General features: G+C 36.3%; 1 protein-coding gene across 1 annotated transcript; it reads right to left on the bottom strand.

Annotated features, from left to right (window-relative positions):
- Nucleotides 1-4,106: 4,106 nt before the first annotated feature.
- LOC140370997 (M1-specific T cell receptor beta chain-like) lies at nt 4,107-14,781 on the bottom strand. The gene is made up of 9 exons (XM_072458274.1): nt 14,719-14,781; nt 14,257-14,596; nt 11,126-11,391; nt 10,374-10,442; nt 9,974-10,311; nt 5,094-5,541; nt 4,982-5,023; nt 4,411-4,517; nt 4,107-4,327 (listed from the first exon to the last, which is right to left on the bottom strand). The coding sequence occupies exons 1-9, from the start codon at nt 14,771-14,773 to the stop codon at nt 4,304-4,306; spliced, it is 1,689 nt and encodes a 562-aa protein (XP_072314375.1). The 5' UTR covers nt 14,774-14,781; the 3' UTR covers nt 4,107-4,303.
- Nucleotides 14,782-15,035: the final 254 nt, after the last annotated feature.

The raw sequence follows: 15,035 nt of genomic DNA, 5'->3' as shown, positions 1-15,035 counted from the left end.
AATAAGAGTGTTTACTTTACCTCTATTATTATTATTATTATTTTGTCTTATGTTATCCTATTTTTATGTTATTTTATCTTTTTATTTTTTATTTTTCTCTCTCTATTCCTTATTAAAAATGTGAGCAGTTCTGTATATAGGAGTTTTGTTTATAAGAGTTTTTCCTATTAAGATTGTTTTTTAAACCTTCCTATAAGTTATCTGTCCTCTTCTTCTGTATCTACTTGCGTTGCAACACCGAAATTTCCCCTTTGTGTGGACAAATAAAGGCTCTTATCTTATCAACTGTGAACTGCATTCCCCTCTGTGTCCACCAGACGTCAGCAGAGCCTCTGTCCTTGCTCCATCTGTGTGTGGTCTGCCCCAGCCTCACTCCTCTTGTAAAATCACTGAATTACACATTGTGGATCTTTGTCTTTGGTTGAGTTAAAGAACAGGAAAGTGAGCTGTAATGTGCTTTAATGTGTCCATCAGTGACCTCTGTCTTTGTTTGTCCTTTCACCAGGGAGACGGCGCTTTGATCACGGCTGGAGTGGCTTTACGCACAATAAAGTCCACTGAAGAGCAGGGACAGTAAACGTCACATGTACGCTTCAAATACTGCCTCAGAGTTTAGGGCCACTGCACAAATGAGGCTTTAGACCTAGACTCTATAAATAAGACAGGTCATGGGTAATAAATATCTCTAAAACTAAACTTGATGATTTTTGGGCCCAATACATAAACATATACATATTATACATATACATACACATATTATACATATACATATTATACATATACATATTATACATATACATACACATATTATACATATACATATTATACATATACATATTATACATATATATACACATATTATACATATACATATACACATTATACATATACATATAATACATATACATATACATATTATACATATACATATACATATACATATTATACATATACATATTATACATATACATACATAAACATATACATTCAACATTTAAATAACAATTGGAATATTTATTGTCTTGTTTTTGTTTGGTCAGTTGTTTGTCAGTAGATCTATGACATTGTCTCTGACAGTAGTTCCATCACTGTGATCCAGGTTCTAGATGAGAAACAAGTTTGAAGAAAGTGCAGGTTTAGAAAAGCTAAAAACAGAACTAAAACATAACAAAGAACAACATGAAGGAGCAGAAACTAGAGTTTGAGAGAAAACTGCTGTAGCTAAAATGGAGCTAAAAGAGCAGAACAATGAACACCAGACAAAGGTCCAGATGATGGAGGACGTCTTTAGGACGTCTGTTCAAGAGGAGCATAAAGATTTTGAAATGTTGGACAAAGAGATTAAGGTATGAACAAAAAAAACTAGAGGTAAAAGTGTCTGAGACCATCGAGGAAGTGGAAGGACTAAAACGTTAACAAGAGAAATGTCCAGATGATGGAGGAACCAGTCACCACAAAAGCACAATGTGCACACAAGACTGGAGAAAGCTCTGAGGAGCAGAATGAGCAGAAGATCAGGCAGATCTTCACCAGGATCAACAGAATAATCCAATAAACTCTAAAGCACCTTTCTCCTCCCACCACCAGAATCACAGTCAGAAAAGGTTTATTGCCACAGTTCACAAACATAGAACACGTTAGCACACGTTACGGTGCAACATCAAACAATGAGTAATAAAATAATAATAATAATAATAATAATAATAATAATAATAATAACAACAAATATAGAGAGAAATATGGCATGCATGAATTAAGAATTTACCAATAAAATAAGATGAAAAAGTCAAAGTCATGTACACAGATATTTACACAAATATTATAGATGGTCGGGAATATTCCAGAAAGTGAAGAGTGTTAAATAAATAAAATAATAGTATCAGGACTTAATATTAAAATAACTTTAAACAATTGCACTAAATTAAGAATAGGTCACATCTGTGTTTAGCAGCTTAATAGATGAAGGTATAAAACACAACTAACATCTATTTGTTTTGGCTCGAGGTGTATTATAGCGCCACCTGGAGGACAAGAGGAACTCTGTAACAGGATGTGCATAGAATGTTATATCAAATTATGAATTAGTTTATAATTGACCACTTATATTCTTTATTCAGAATGAGTGTTTGCATAATGTGCATCTTACATTTAAACCATAATGAGTGAGTGGTATTATGTGATTGTTGCTGTCTCACAAACATCCACCAGGTGGCACCAGGCGTAACAGGTTTTGTATTTCTCTCACATAAAACACTCAAGTTGCTTCTAAAAATCACTTTCTCTATTGTTATTGTATAAAGTTGTGTCCTTTACTCTAGTGATGCTTATTGTGGTTCAGAGTCCTCCTCTGGGTTATTTTCACAACTGGAAATGAAGCAGGAGCGTTGATCTTTTACACTACACTCACTTTTTAAATGTTCTTTTAAATGAACCTCATACATCATTTACACAATATAATACTGTTTCTGCATCTGCATCAACCTTTAACAGATCAGGACCAAAGAACATCCACATATTTTAATGTAATATTTTTATGTTTACACCTCTTGATGGTGTTTATTTGGTGAATCTATGTAATTCTAATAGAATCCTTCAAATCCTTAAAAGTAATTTAATCAGCTCATAAACCTAATATTTAATGGAATCATATTTTAATACATTTGAAACAACAAATAAACCAAACAAACACATTTATCCGCCCACACTGACATAAATCATTAGCACAACAAAGTATCTTGTTATTTTATATGATCTTATTAGTATCTTTTTCCATTGGAGCAATCTATTCCCCTGTCAGAAGTGTTTAACTCATTTTACACACATTTCTTAATGTTCAATTATATTAATAAACATGTAACAACACATGCATAAAACACAATAGATGTGTGCATAGGTGTGGGCCAGACTGACAGACATTAACATCTCAATATAAATATCAGAATAATCAGGAGATAGTTTTACAATACAACATAAATGTGTTGAATGTTAGTTGAGGTTAAAGTGCAGACATCAAACAAAAGACTGTAAAACCCTGACAAAAGTGCTGAAATATCGTTTTATACTCTTATTAGAGAAATTACAACATTTCTTTTTGCAGTATTTGGTAACAGCAAATATATATTTCCCACTTTACCCACAGTTTGTGAAAAGTGATGTTCTACTTCTGACACTTTTCAGGTTCTGTCAGACGTTACATGTGATCTAGTTTAAAGCCAAACTGCACATAAACGACTGCACGAGATAAACCTGCAGAAGTGAACACCTAAACGTCACATTTTCCAGATGTTTGTTCTGAAAGTGGCAGGAGCGGCGGTGCAGACAGGGTTGTGTGGGGGCGGCAGGTGCAGGTGGTTAAAGGAGACTTTTTGCAGATGCTGTGACCACGTCCTGTTTCCTCTCGCATCTAAAACCTGCTTTAACCCGGTTTGACTCACCACAGACACATATCCTGTCAGCGCTCGATACATTTGCAATCATTTGTGCTTCTAGTTTAATCCTTCTGCTTTGGTAGTTTTAATAATACTTGTTTATATTTGTATTCTCACTTTATTAACCATAAAAACATATCCATGTTAGTGTTAGTGCCATGTTCTAAATTCCTGTCTGACACTTATTTTACAATCAAAAAATATTCTCTTCTTCAAACAGCCATAGCAGCTCTAAATAAGAGTATAACGTGGTGCTGAGGCAGATGTGGAGATAATGTTTGTATGTTGTGTTTTAACTGGCTCAAGTTCAGTTGTTTTTAAATGCAGCTGCTTCATTTGCAGTTTAAAATGTAATTAATTGTCTTAAATAGCAGAAAACGTCTCTCTTCTGGTGCATTCACACTTGTACTAACACTACATTCAAATTGTGACTAAACTAGAACTAAATCAGGACCAAATTAAGTTTATATCAGAATTAAATTGGGCTCAAACTGGGACCAAACCAGCACAAGTGTGAATACAACCTTAAACTCTTATGTTTAAATGATGCAACAGATCAGCCCTGAACTCATGAAGAAACTCAAACATGATCAACAAGACAAATAAGAAACAAATATGTGTTTTATTAAAAAACTTAAGCAATTATACCATTCAGTAGCTCTTTACAGACATAACATATTTAAAATCCACTGCTTATAGCGCACAATTAAAATACATCAGCAACTCAAAGTGCTGCACACGTTTAGAAATATCAGAGGGCAAAAAAACCAACAAGAACATTTATAGATTAAACAGATTTGATGCTAAACCAGGCGACAATACGATGAAAGACTCTGATGCCACGATTCTTCTGATGACACCAACTTGAATTTGACTCAGGTTTGTTTCCCGTTCAAACGCTGTAACAAAACAGGAAAAAACACAGTTACTCAGACTTTCAGGATCACTGCTGAACTCAAACAATTCATATTTTTGTACCGACCTGAATCCTCCAGACCAGGAAAGCCACAAAGAGCCCGTAGACGACGCCTTTGACAATGAAGACGACGTATGACAGTTTGGCGGTTTGCGTGACCTTCAGGTATTCCTCTGTGGACACATTAGAGACACAAATAATGACTCACCATGTGTCAAGCCTTAACTCAATAGCAAATGAATGGAGTCCTTTGAAATGAAATGCAGTATTTTGCTCACTCAAAGTCGCATTAAATTGGTGCATTATTCATTCTTTAGTTCACTCAGAGCGCTGAAGTGACACTGTAACACATTTGAACCGTAAACCTTTTGGTAAGTGGGCATATTCTCCAATTAAGCTACAGATGCACCTATTTTTAAAACGTAAATGCAAATAATTTGAGCCTCGATTGGCTTTGTCTATGTGTCGATGTGTTTAAAAGCAGTTGAAGCCCATTTTTACAAAGACACATTTAAATAAGTCTCATTTAAATAACCGATCACATAATAGAGGCCAAACTATTGATTTTCTGACTTGTCCAGAGTCTGATGAGTTCATAGAGTCAAACACATCACATACATAATACATCATTTCATACCTCTAGTCAAGCTCGTCAAGCCACCTTCTTCTTCTTCTTTTTCTGAGGGAGACACATTTTTGATGAGACATTTCCTCTTTGAAGATGGCCATTGTAAACGTCTTGGACTCACCTTTAATCCCACAAACTCCATCAGTGTAATCTTTGTATCCTGTCCCGTCATAGAACTGGACTGTGCAGTTGAAACAGTTCTCTGGGTTGTTCCAGTCTGTGGCTTTCACTCTGAGGCGGCTGCTGATGCTGTAGTGCTTTTCTTTCCTCTGGGCCGCGCTGTCTGTAGAAACCCCTTGAGTTCTGTCCAGTCCATTGACCTTCCAGAACACGGTCACGTGATCCGGGTAGAAGCCCCTGGCCACACACACCAGCGTCTTAGCTTTAGGGTCTTCTCTTCTCCTGGGACGCTCGCTCTCAGACGGGACAAAGACTTGTACTTCTGGTGGTTTGACCTCATTGTCCGATTCTGCAGAAGGACAAAATATAAACATGTAGAAATGTGACGTTTTACACATGGATAAAGTGTGTCGTGGACTAAAATGGAAATTGTCGTGAATTTTCATCAACGTGATTCAGTGACAACTCGGCAAATTAAACCAGTGTTTAAACAATTACTGCAAATTCAAGGTCGTTTCATCTGCAGATATTGTAGAGTTTAGTAAGAACAAATGTTTTTAACCTCGACTCTCTTGTAATTCTATATAAACCTCTGTAATATTGTTTGTTTTACCAAAAATACTACATAGAATAACTACACCTTCATTGGCCTTAATAAAGCATGAACAAAGAGTTTATTCACAATTATTCAACCTCAGTAACATAATATCATAAGTCATAACCCATTATTTTAGTCATTCCAAAGTCTTTGTACATTATGAATTAAGCTCATGTTTTATCAAGGCTATTTTAGGTTTTTTCACAGTTTTTCCAGATTTTGCTGTGAAACATTTTCTTCATAATTCTTAGAACACTATTCTTCTATAACAATAACACAGGAATAAAAATATATGCTTCACAACAACAGCACTTATGATATTATTATATTTAGCCTGAGCGGTTGTTGTTCACACTGTTCCACTGCCACTGTTAAAACCTCCACCTCTTTTACCTCAAATGCTCCAGTCGGATTAACACCAAATTCAACCAGTATTTTTCTCCTTTACATTTGGATCAAAATACAAAAGCCGTTTATGTCACTGCTCCAAAAGAAACTGAATCTTTCCTCATGAAACAGATTTTTGTTCTGACTTTGTGGAGATTACAAAGACTTACCCAACACAGTCAGTTTAGTTCCCTCTCCAAAGTACGCCTGCTCGTTGTAGTTCACACTGCTGCAACGCTACTGTCAAAACCTCAACCTTCCCAGCTTCATTTCCCACTTCAATAAAACACCTCATTTCATGTTAAAAACAGAAAACCTTCATCAATAACTTTTATATCCATTGAAACGCTGTAGATCAATAGTTTGTGCTGAATCGGGCGAGTTTTGTGATTGTTTTCACTGCAAAATTTGATTTCAAAGTGTTTTACAATCAACAACACTACTTTCTAGAATAAAAGGTGATCATTTTATGCATTTTCTTACCCAAGACAGTGAGTTTGGTCCCAGCTCCAAAGTAAGCCTCGTACTGGTTGCCCACAGTAACACGTGGATATAATAAGAACCTAATAACTCTGAGCACGGATCTCACCTTTTCTCTTGCAAAAACAATGCTTTAATGTTTGTATTTAAGGGTTCGACATATTCTACCTTTGTAACAAGCAGTTTGGACGATTTGAAGGACATCATTCTTACCTAAAACGGTGAGTTTGGTCCCAGCTCCAAAGTAAGCCTGGTTGTAAGAACACAGAGCGACTCAACTGTGCATAAACGTGCTGCTTTTTCTGCCTCTGCTTCAACACGATCACGTCTTTACCACTGGCACATGTTTGGGGCCAGGGCCGGCTTTGCAAATGAAAACCTTGTTCAATGTGATACGTTTAGCATTGATTTGGATGTTGAATCTACAGCTCAAAGCTCAACGTTTCTGAGACTTATTGGAGTTTTGTAAATGTACTTCACACTGCAATATGGCCAAGAATCTAACCTGTTTCTGACAAACACTGATTTACTTTATTCTTACCACCTTTTGGATCAAGCCAGAGAAATCAGAGGAATGTGAAACGTTCTAACATTCTCCAAACATACTGCACTATAATACAAACGTAGACTATATTAATACATCTGTTTATGCTGTTTTATTTGCAATTCAAGGAGATTTCTTACCTATAACAGTCAGTTTAGTTCCTTCACCAAAGTAGGCTTCGGAGGTGCTAGTCACAGTGTGAAAGTTCTGTACTCAAATGTATTTGCAGTACTTACCTTTAGGCACAAACAGGTCCAAGTACTACAACTACTGCTATACTACAAGTGACTATATGGCCACATTTTGACTCACCCACAACAGTCAGTTTAGTTCCTTGGCCAAAGTAAGCTTCACTGTCGAAGGCACAGCAATAAGACTTAACATAATAACCTCACCAATAAAAGTCACTCAATTGAAGTATGTAAGTCACAAATATAATGCTGTAGTTGTTTAGGTCTCTTACCTAAAACAGTGAGTTTGGTTCCTCCACCAAAGAAGGCTTCAGAGGATCCAGAGTCACAGTGAACTGACTCAATGCTAAAATCAGACCATTTCTTTCCTAAACTTACTGCCAATGTCCTCAGGAAATGAGTGACTTACCAATCACTTGCTTCAGTCCATACAATAACTATATTTTCAACATTAGAACAGAATTAAAGGCACACAAATCAATATATTATGGTGTCTTACCCAGAACTGTTAATTTAGTTCCTCCACCAAAGAAAGCCTCGCTGCCAGAACCAAACACAGTGTATTCAGCCATTGCCTTAACACTGAACCAGCTGCTTTTCAGTCATTCTTTTACTAATACTGTTTTAACATGTACCACCACCATTACTGACTATCTGCCCGTCATAGTTAAAGATAAATGAATCAGGCTGTGTTGGTTCTACTCACCCAGAACAGTCAGTTTGGTTCCTTGGCCGAAATACGCTTCATAGTTGGCACAGAGCTCAAGCGTGATATCAAAATGTCCTCGTATGGACCTCAGCCTCGAATGCCAGTTTATCACACCACAACATTTAAATATTATACATTTAACTGCATTTGCTCACCTAAAACAGTCAGCTTGGTTCCTGTCCCGAAGTGAGCTTCGTTCACATTGTCACAGTGAAACGTTACAGAGCAACAAACACTCATCATTCATTTGACTGAACCAATATACATCTGTGCAGACTCAACATACCTGTGATTCTACTTCATGTAAGACCAAGAGCATCATAAAAACATCATATTTACCTAGAACAGTGAGTCTGGTGCCTGGTCCAAAGTAAGCAGGTTCAGTGTAGGTCACAGTGCTGTTACTGCAGATCAAAACTCAGCTTCAACACTCACTGTTTCTTCCATGAAACAAGAGTCTCTTTAGACCAGACTGTGGCCACAACTATCCACAACTCTGACTTTCACCTCGTCTCCTAAACAGACTTCAGCTCCAGTCACAGGCCTCTGTCATATGTATAGACTCACAGTCATTTGGAGACAGTTGCATCAAAATCTAAATAATAAATGTTATTCTAATGTCCTCAGTGAGTGAAATGTCCCGTTCAGAGCGAGGGTTGTGTCCATGTGGACTTGTCTCTGTCCTGTTTCTCTCTGTTCCTGTCCCAGTGCAGTGAGAGCAGCCCTGTGTGAGAGCTCAGAGGTTTTTGTACGGCGCCTCTATAGGAGTGTATCACGGTGCCCCATGTCCCCACCATGAAAAGACTTCATACAAAAAGCTCAGCTCTCACCCGCCTCCTCTGAGAGCGCCGCTTCACTCATATCTATAGATCTCACTGAGCTTTACACAAGCTCAAGAGAAGAGCTTTTTATAGAACAGGAAGATGAAGGACATCACACATGTGTCACATACATGTCATACGTCACATACGTCACATACGTCACATACGTCATATGACACGTGTTTTTTTTAACTTTGCATGGAGTTGGAAGTTATATCTTGTTCAAACTCTTTGGCGTTTTAAGCGTTAGTGATGATAAAAAACTACAATAACTACGTTGACGACATTTAAAAAAAAATACTTTCTTTTATGAGGCCAGGGGCATCCACAGTATTTATAACATTATTGTTTTGATCAAGAATCAAATCTACATCACATGTTGTCATTTCAGAGACCAGTTTATTTTATGTGATTTTAATTTGTATTTTAATATAGCACATATTACTCACATGCACTTATCACATTTATTTTACCTGGAAAAAATTAACAACAAATTCTTATTTACAACGTTGGCCTGAGAGTGCTAGAGGGATTTAACTAATGAATACACATCATCCAAGTCCTTAAAAATGTCCTTTAGTTTACATTTTAAAGCAGTATTCTTGAAAGAACAATGTATTTTATCTTCAAATCACTTGTTAAGCTGAATAAATTCACTCAGTGGCAAGAAAAATCTATCAAAAAATCGGATCAGGTTCTTATGGCTCCAGATGTGTTTTCTATTGCAGTGCCACGTGCTGCCTGTAGAGGTCAGTGTGGGATCACATGGTTATAATGTGTTTAAACTTTGGGACACACATATAAACTTCTTTATTTGTTATTATACATGTAAATGACATTATGTAGATCAAATGTGGGGTTCATTTAAGTTTATTTCTTCTCTCTAACACTTTCTGACAGTTGAGGCTCTAACAAAAGACTTCATGTTAAACATAGAAACAATCAAACTATTAGTTGCAAAACAATGTTGATTCTTCATCTTGATTTTTTATTTAATATTTATCTCTTCAAAACTACCTTTCAATAATGTTATATTTATTGTTGTTCTCCTCTAAAGCGTCTGTGGGAGTCCTGAAAAGCACTATTTACAGTAAGTGTTGTGTATTATATTGTATTAAAGGGTTGAACTCCACCCTGCCCCTTTCCCTCGCCTGTAAACCATGTGTCAGTGTTATTTGTGCAGTGATGTGGTTGAATGCTTCGCTGTGAGAGGCAGCGCAGTAGAACGTGCCACTGTCGTCTGGGACCAGATTACTGATCACGACAGAGAAGTTATTCTTGGCTCCATCGAGCAAACACTGGAAATTTTCCCTTTTTTTTTCGATTTCACTGCAAACCAGTTCCATCTTTGCTCCATAAACCTTCTGTCTGTACCAGTACATATAAAAGCTGTTCATTGGACGTCCCTCCACACTGCAGTCGATCCTCGTGGAAGAACCAGGGTCAGTAAATAGATTTATCGTTGGCTGGATAACTGTGCTGGAGAGACCTGGAGGAACAGAACGTGATTAGAACTCCAAGAAAAATGATGTAAATATAAGACAAACTGACCTGATCTGAACAGTAGAGTCAGACACAGGAACAGCATGTTGTTGATGAGAGTCATGGTGCTGAATGAAGCTTAAATCAAAGGTGTCACAAGGTCACATGATCCGAGGGTGGGACAAGGTTAGGCCCCTTAATGAAAAAGATATAGATATCACTGCCATACAATATCTATATATATATATATTTATATATATATAGAAGTTATTCATGTTTTCCAGATATGCGTCGAAGTACTCTTATCTTTGGATGAATTGAGGCAATGTTGGCAGTTCCAAAATGTATAAAATATCACATTCATGTTGCTTTTTATTTCAAATGTGTAATTTTGTGATGGAGTGTGTTTTTGTGATTTTATTACGTTTAAACTATTTATTATAAGAATGTATGTTTTTAAAGGTATTTTTGAGCAATAAAAACACCTGCATTTAGTTTCAGTTTATCCAGTTTTTATTCAGACATTTTGTTCACAAAGGCTAAAGTAAGTATTAAATAAATGCTTTAGATTCCACCAAAAACAAATACATATAAACCTACTTTATATCATTTTCATCTTTGTCTTGACAGTTTGTAATGAACAGTTCAGAGCTTATATTCTTCACCACAATCTACACGTCCTCTCAGTTTGATTTGGGCTTTATTCTTCTCCCATTGTCCAAAAGATATAAAACACTTTGAAATGACATTTTCTGTATTAACTTGAGTTTCGTGGTCTTTTCTTTTCTGCGACTCTTGTACCACAGACCACTCAATCCAACGTATCATTTGAGAGGTTTTTGTGATGCGTTTCCTTTGTTCCTGTGACTGTGTGGCTTGTCTCGCAGCTCCAAAATACACGCCACAGTCTGAGGTGGTCAGGTTGGAGATGTGAAGATGAGCCGCCCTCTCTCCATCACCGCTCACAGAAAAAGCCTCCGTAAATGCGTCCTCGGCGTTGGGGATTTTGTAGTACATGTACCCTAGAAGTTTGAGCGCCGTGTCTCCATTTAGTCGCTGGTACCATAAAATTGTGTCGTATTTGGTGCTTTGGTGAGACAGAGTCAGTTTTAGCTCAGACCCGGGTTTAAAAAATACATCTGAAGACTTTATGTTCATTTAGACTCACGGCTGCAAAAGAAAGTTTCAAAATGTGATAAATAGTTGTTAAAAGTTCACATGTGACTGAAATGAAGAGACGTTAAATGCATCTTTACCTGTGATCATTAATGTTGTGATGAAAGGAAGGATGACTTTAGTCCACCTCATGTTGAGAATGACACGTATCATCACAAAGACATGACGTTTATTTGAGGACAGACAGGAAGTGACTCTTACTCCACAGACAAGCTTTTTATTTTTTACATAAACCATGGGAACAATACAAAACATTTGAATCTTTTCAGACCAACGCATTTTCATCAAATCATACATTTCATTATTTTATTCAGCTCTTACACACTAAAACATCAAAGTTTTATTCATTAAACATTTGTATCTCAAAAAGTACAACAGGCAGAAACTTGAAGTAGCTTTTATCTGGTTTGAAAAAATATTCTGACATTTTTAGTCGTTTGTCATTTTTGGGGGAAGAGGATTGTAATTTCAGCATTTGGGAAGAATATGTTTTTAAAAAGTTACCGTTTTTCCTGTGATTGTGATTTGTTGGACATTTTTGCTGTATAATAAGGACTGTTGCATAACACAATAGTCCTAAAAACGACACTACAACATAGAAAAAGACAGGACTTGTTCTATTGCAGGTCATAAAGATGTTTGGGACGCTCAGTGCTGCCTAAATTATTTGAATAATCTCCAGAGACCTTCACTTCTGCCATTGTTGACACGTCTCAATTAAAATAATTGACATCATTTAACTATTATAGCATAAGCTTCTGACCGTCCCTCACTTTGCTGCAGTCATCGATATGCAGAGATGTGGATTTACAGACGTGACTTAATTGAGACAATGATTAGTCCATTTAATCAAGTCAAAGTTTAATCAAGATGTTTCTCCTAAAAAATATAGCTTTACAGTTGATGATCAGATGTACAGATTAAACATGTTTCCACTTTTCAAAATGTGCTTTTCCACCTCAAGCAAGTGTATGAAGTTTTATGTGAATTAAGGATTCTAAATGTGAAATGTGACAGTTACTTCAAAATGAGCATTAAAAAAAAAGTGATGGAAACACAGTTATTGTTTCATTTAATAGGAACAAACTGGAACATGTCACTCAACACTTTTTTATTTGTGACCAGCGTTTTATGAAGAAGAACAATTCAAAAAATCATATAAATTACAAAAAAATATAAGCAATATTCAATCGTTTGGTTGTAGTGACTTAAAGGACTTGGGACTCGACTCAGACTTGAGGCCAAAGACTTATTTGCTCTAAATTGCCTTCCCATGTGTCCAGGTCTTCACTTTACAACTCCAGGACTCAACAGAACATTATTGTAATGAAAATACATCCTAAATCATCTCATTATAGACGATACAAAAACCTGAGAACACTTTTAATAACGACACCCATAAACCTGAATAAACCACAACAGCAGGTGCAGCTTCTCTCTCTCTGAAAACCACTAATATCAAACAAAGTGCTATAGTTTTTGTTCACTTTGTCACTTTCTTTGTATCGATGTGCTTCACTGGCTGCACAGAAGTAAACTCCGCTCCGTTCTGCTCCGTCTAACTGGATTGACAGTGACCCGTTTTTGGCCTCAGTTCCCCCCAAATCACCACTGATGCTAAATGATGTTTCATATTGCTTTTCCATAGTGACTGCTTTAAAATATAAATATCCGATTAACTTCATGGCCGTGTCTCTGAATGGTTGTTGGTACCAAAGCATCAGTCTGTAGTCTGATTTCCCATGAGTGCAGTAGATGTTTACTTTTTCATTTACGTGTTTGATTAAATCTGAAGTGGATTGATGGACCTGAAGACCAAAACAGCATCCTGGAAACACAAGAACATTAGCAACAATGTCAAAAGTACGGCAAATTCATTAATTTTAACCTTTTTTTTGCCATCAATTATAAATCACACATAATCAATTACCTGTCATGAGGCAAAACAGGCAAAAGTAAATCATTATAAAACGTTTTTTCTTCAAGTTCAAGTCACGTCAAGAGCGACAGTATTTGTCCTTTGTTTGAACAGGAAGTAGTTGTATTATAGCGGCTGTTTGTGGGCGGAGTTTACATGATGGATTCATATGTTGGTTCTAGTTGTTGAGCTATAGCTTTAGTAATTAGTGTCATGATGATGTCATGATGATGTCATGGTGATGGTTGCTCCGCAGTATCTTCTGGTCCAGTGTTCAAGTAGTGGTCCAAGTATCTTCACGAATAACACATCCACAGATATAAGTAACATAATTATGGTTGAGATATGCAATAGGATTTGAACTGGACATTCCTAGTGAAGTTTTATTCCAGCGCAAAAAATATGACACATTAAAATAATACTTATTTGAATGGGTCTATGGCTAATTTTCTTTTATCTTGCATCAGTAAGTCTACAAAGAGAAACATACTTCTTAATACTGAAGTGAAAGTACATTTAGCAAAAGTTGTAATTACTAAAAACCCCTCAGACAGTAAAGTCTTCAGTAAAGTCTTTAAATCTGGAGTTGCAGCTCCATCCACAGAACACAAACCAACATAGATTTTGTACTTTAGGCAATAATTATGTTTGTATTACAATAATGTGATACATGAAATAACATGGCTTCAGATTCATGGACATTTCAACATCTGGTTTACATAAAGTGTAAACTACAATGACACAATGAAATCCACATTTGCAGGTGTTGGTTTCTCTGTTTTTTCATGTTCCTATATTTTTATATCAGATTTGGCTGAGCTCAACATGCTCCAGGTGCAAATGGATGTGAGCTCATTTTAATCAGAGTCAATATTCTTGTCATGGGGTCGACCTCTTTGACTCACTGTGCTACTCGCTGCACAGTAATACTTGGCACTCTCGTTGTTCTTTGGAAGAGTTAAAATACAAGTCTGGTCCTTCAGTGCTCCACCTTTCATCTCCACATCCACTCCTTTCTCTGGATATCCATCCTTCACGTTCATGTATCCCAGAAGCTGCAGTTGAGTGGAGTATTTGGATTGTTTGTACCATAATATACGGTTGTAGTCTTGGATGCTGTGAGAACATTTGATTTCACTTGGTTGTTCCATTTCAATGACAATTTCAGTTGGAGTTTGATGGACATTTGTAGAAGAGCCTTAAAAAACAAAAAGTCACAACCATTATCACAATTTTCCCCTAAATCGTACGATATATTTAGCCAAGTATACACAATATATACTGAATTAGATACATATTCAGAAAATATATGAAAAATACCTGAAGCCAGTATAATTTTAAAGGCTATTAAAATTATAGAAAGTTCCATGATCATTTTGGCTATGCATTCATACTCAAATCTATCTTTTCATGCACATGTTTCAGTTTGATAAGTGTTATGTAAAAGTGGGAGGTACAAAACACTGCTGTTCCTATTGGTTATTGTTCATCGAGCCCAAGGGGAAAGTACAAAGTAAAAGTAGGCATAATTTGCCACTATTACTTGTACTTTACTTACTTACATTTAGTTTAACTCCACTGCATTTCTTAACTGGACTGGAAAGTACAAAGTATTTCTAATAACATCTTTAGACTTC

This window comes from Eucyclogobius newberryi, unplaced genomic scaffold (genome assembly GCF_026437365.1).
Source record: "Eucyclogobius newberryi isolate DKJ021-1_F unplaced genomic scaffold, fEucNew1.0.hap1 SCAF_21, whole genome shotgun sequence".
NCBI lineage: Eukaryota > Metazoa > Chordata > Actinopteri > Gobiiformes > Gobiidae > Eucyclogobius > Eucyclogobius newberryi.
This window is presented reverse-complemented; position numbering and strand designations above follow the sequence as displayed.

Excerpts from the sequence above, each read along its gene's own strand:
- LOC140370997 (XM_072458274.1), bottom strand. The coding sequence starts at position 14,773 with ATGATCATGGAACTTTCTATAATTTTAATAGCCTTTAAAATTATACTG. Across the intron at positions 14,597-14,718 it reads TAAAATTATACTGGCTTCAG|GCTCTTCTACAAATGTCCAT; the intron begins GTATTTTTCATA and ends TTGTTTTTTAAG. Across the intron at positions 10,312-10,373 it reads GACTCTACTGTTCAGATCAG|GTCTCTCCAGCACAGTTATC; the intron begins GTCAGTTTGTCT and ends CTGTTCCTCCAG.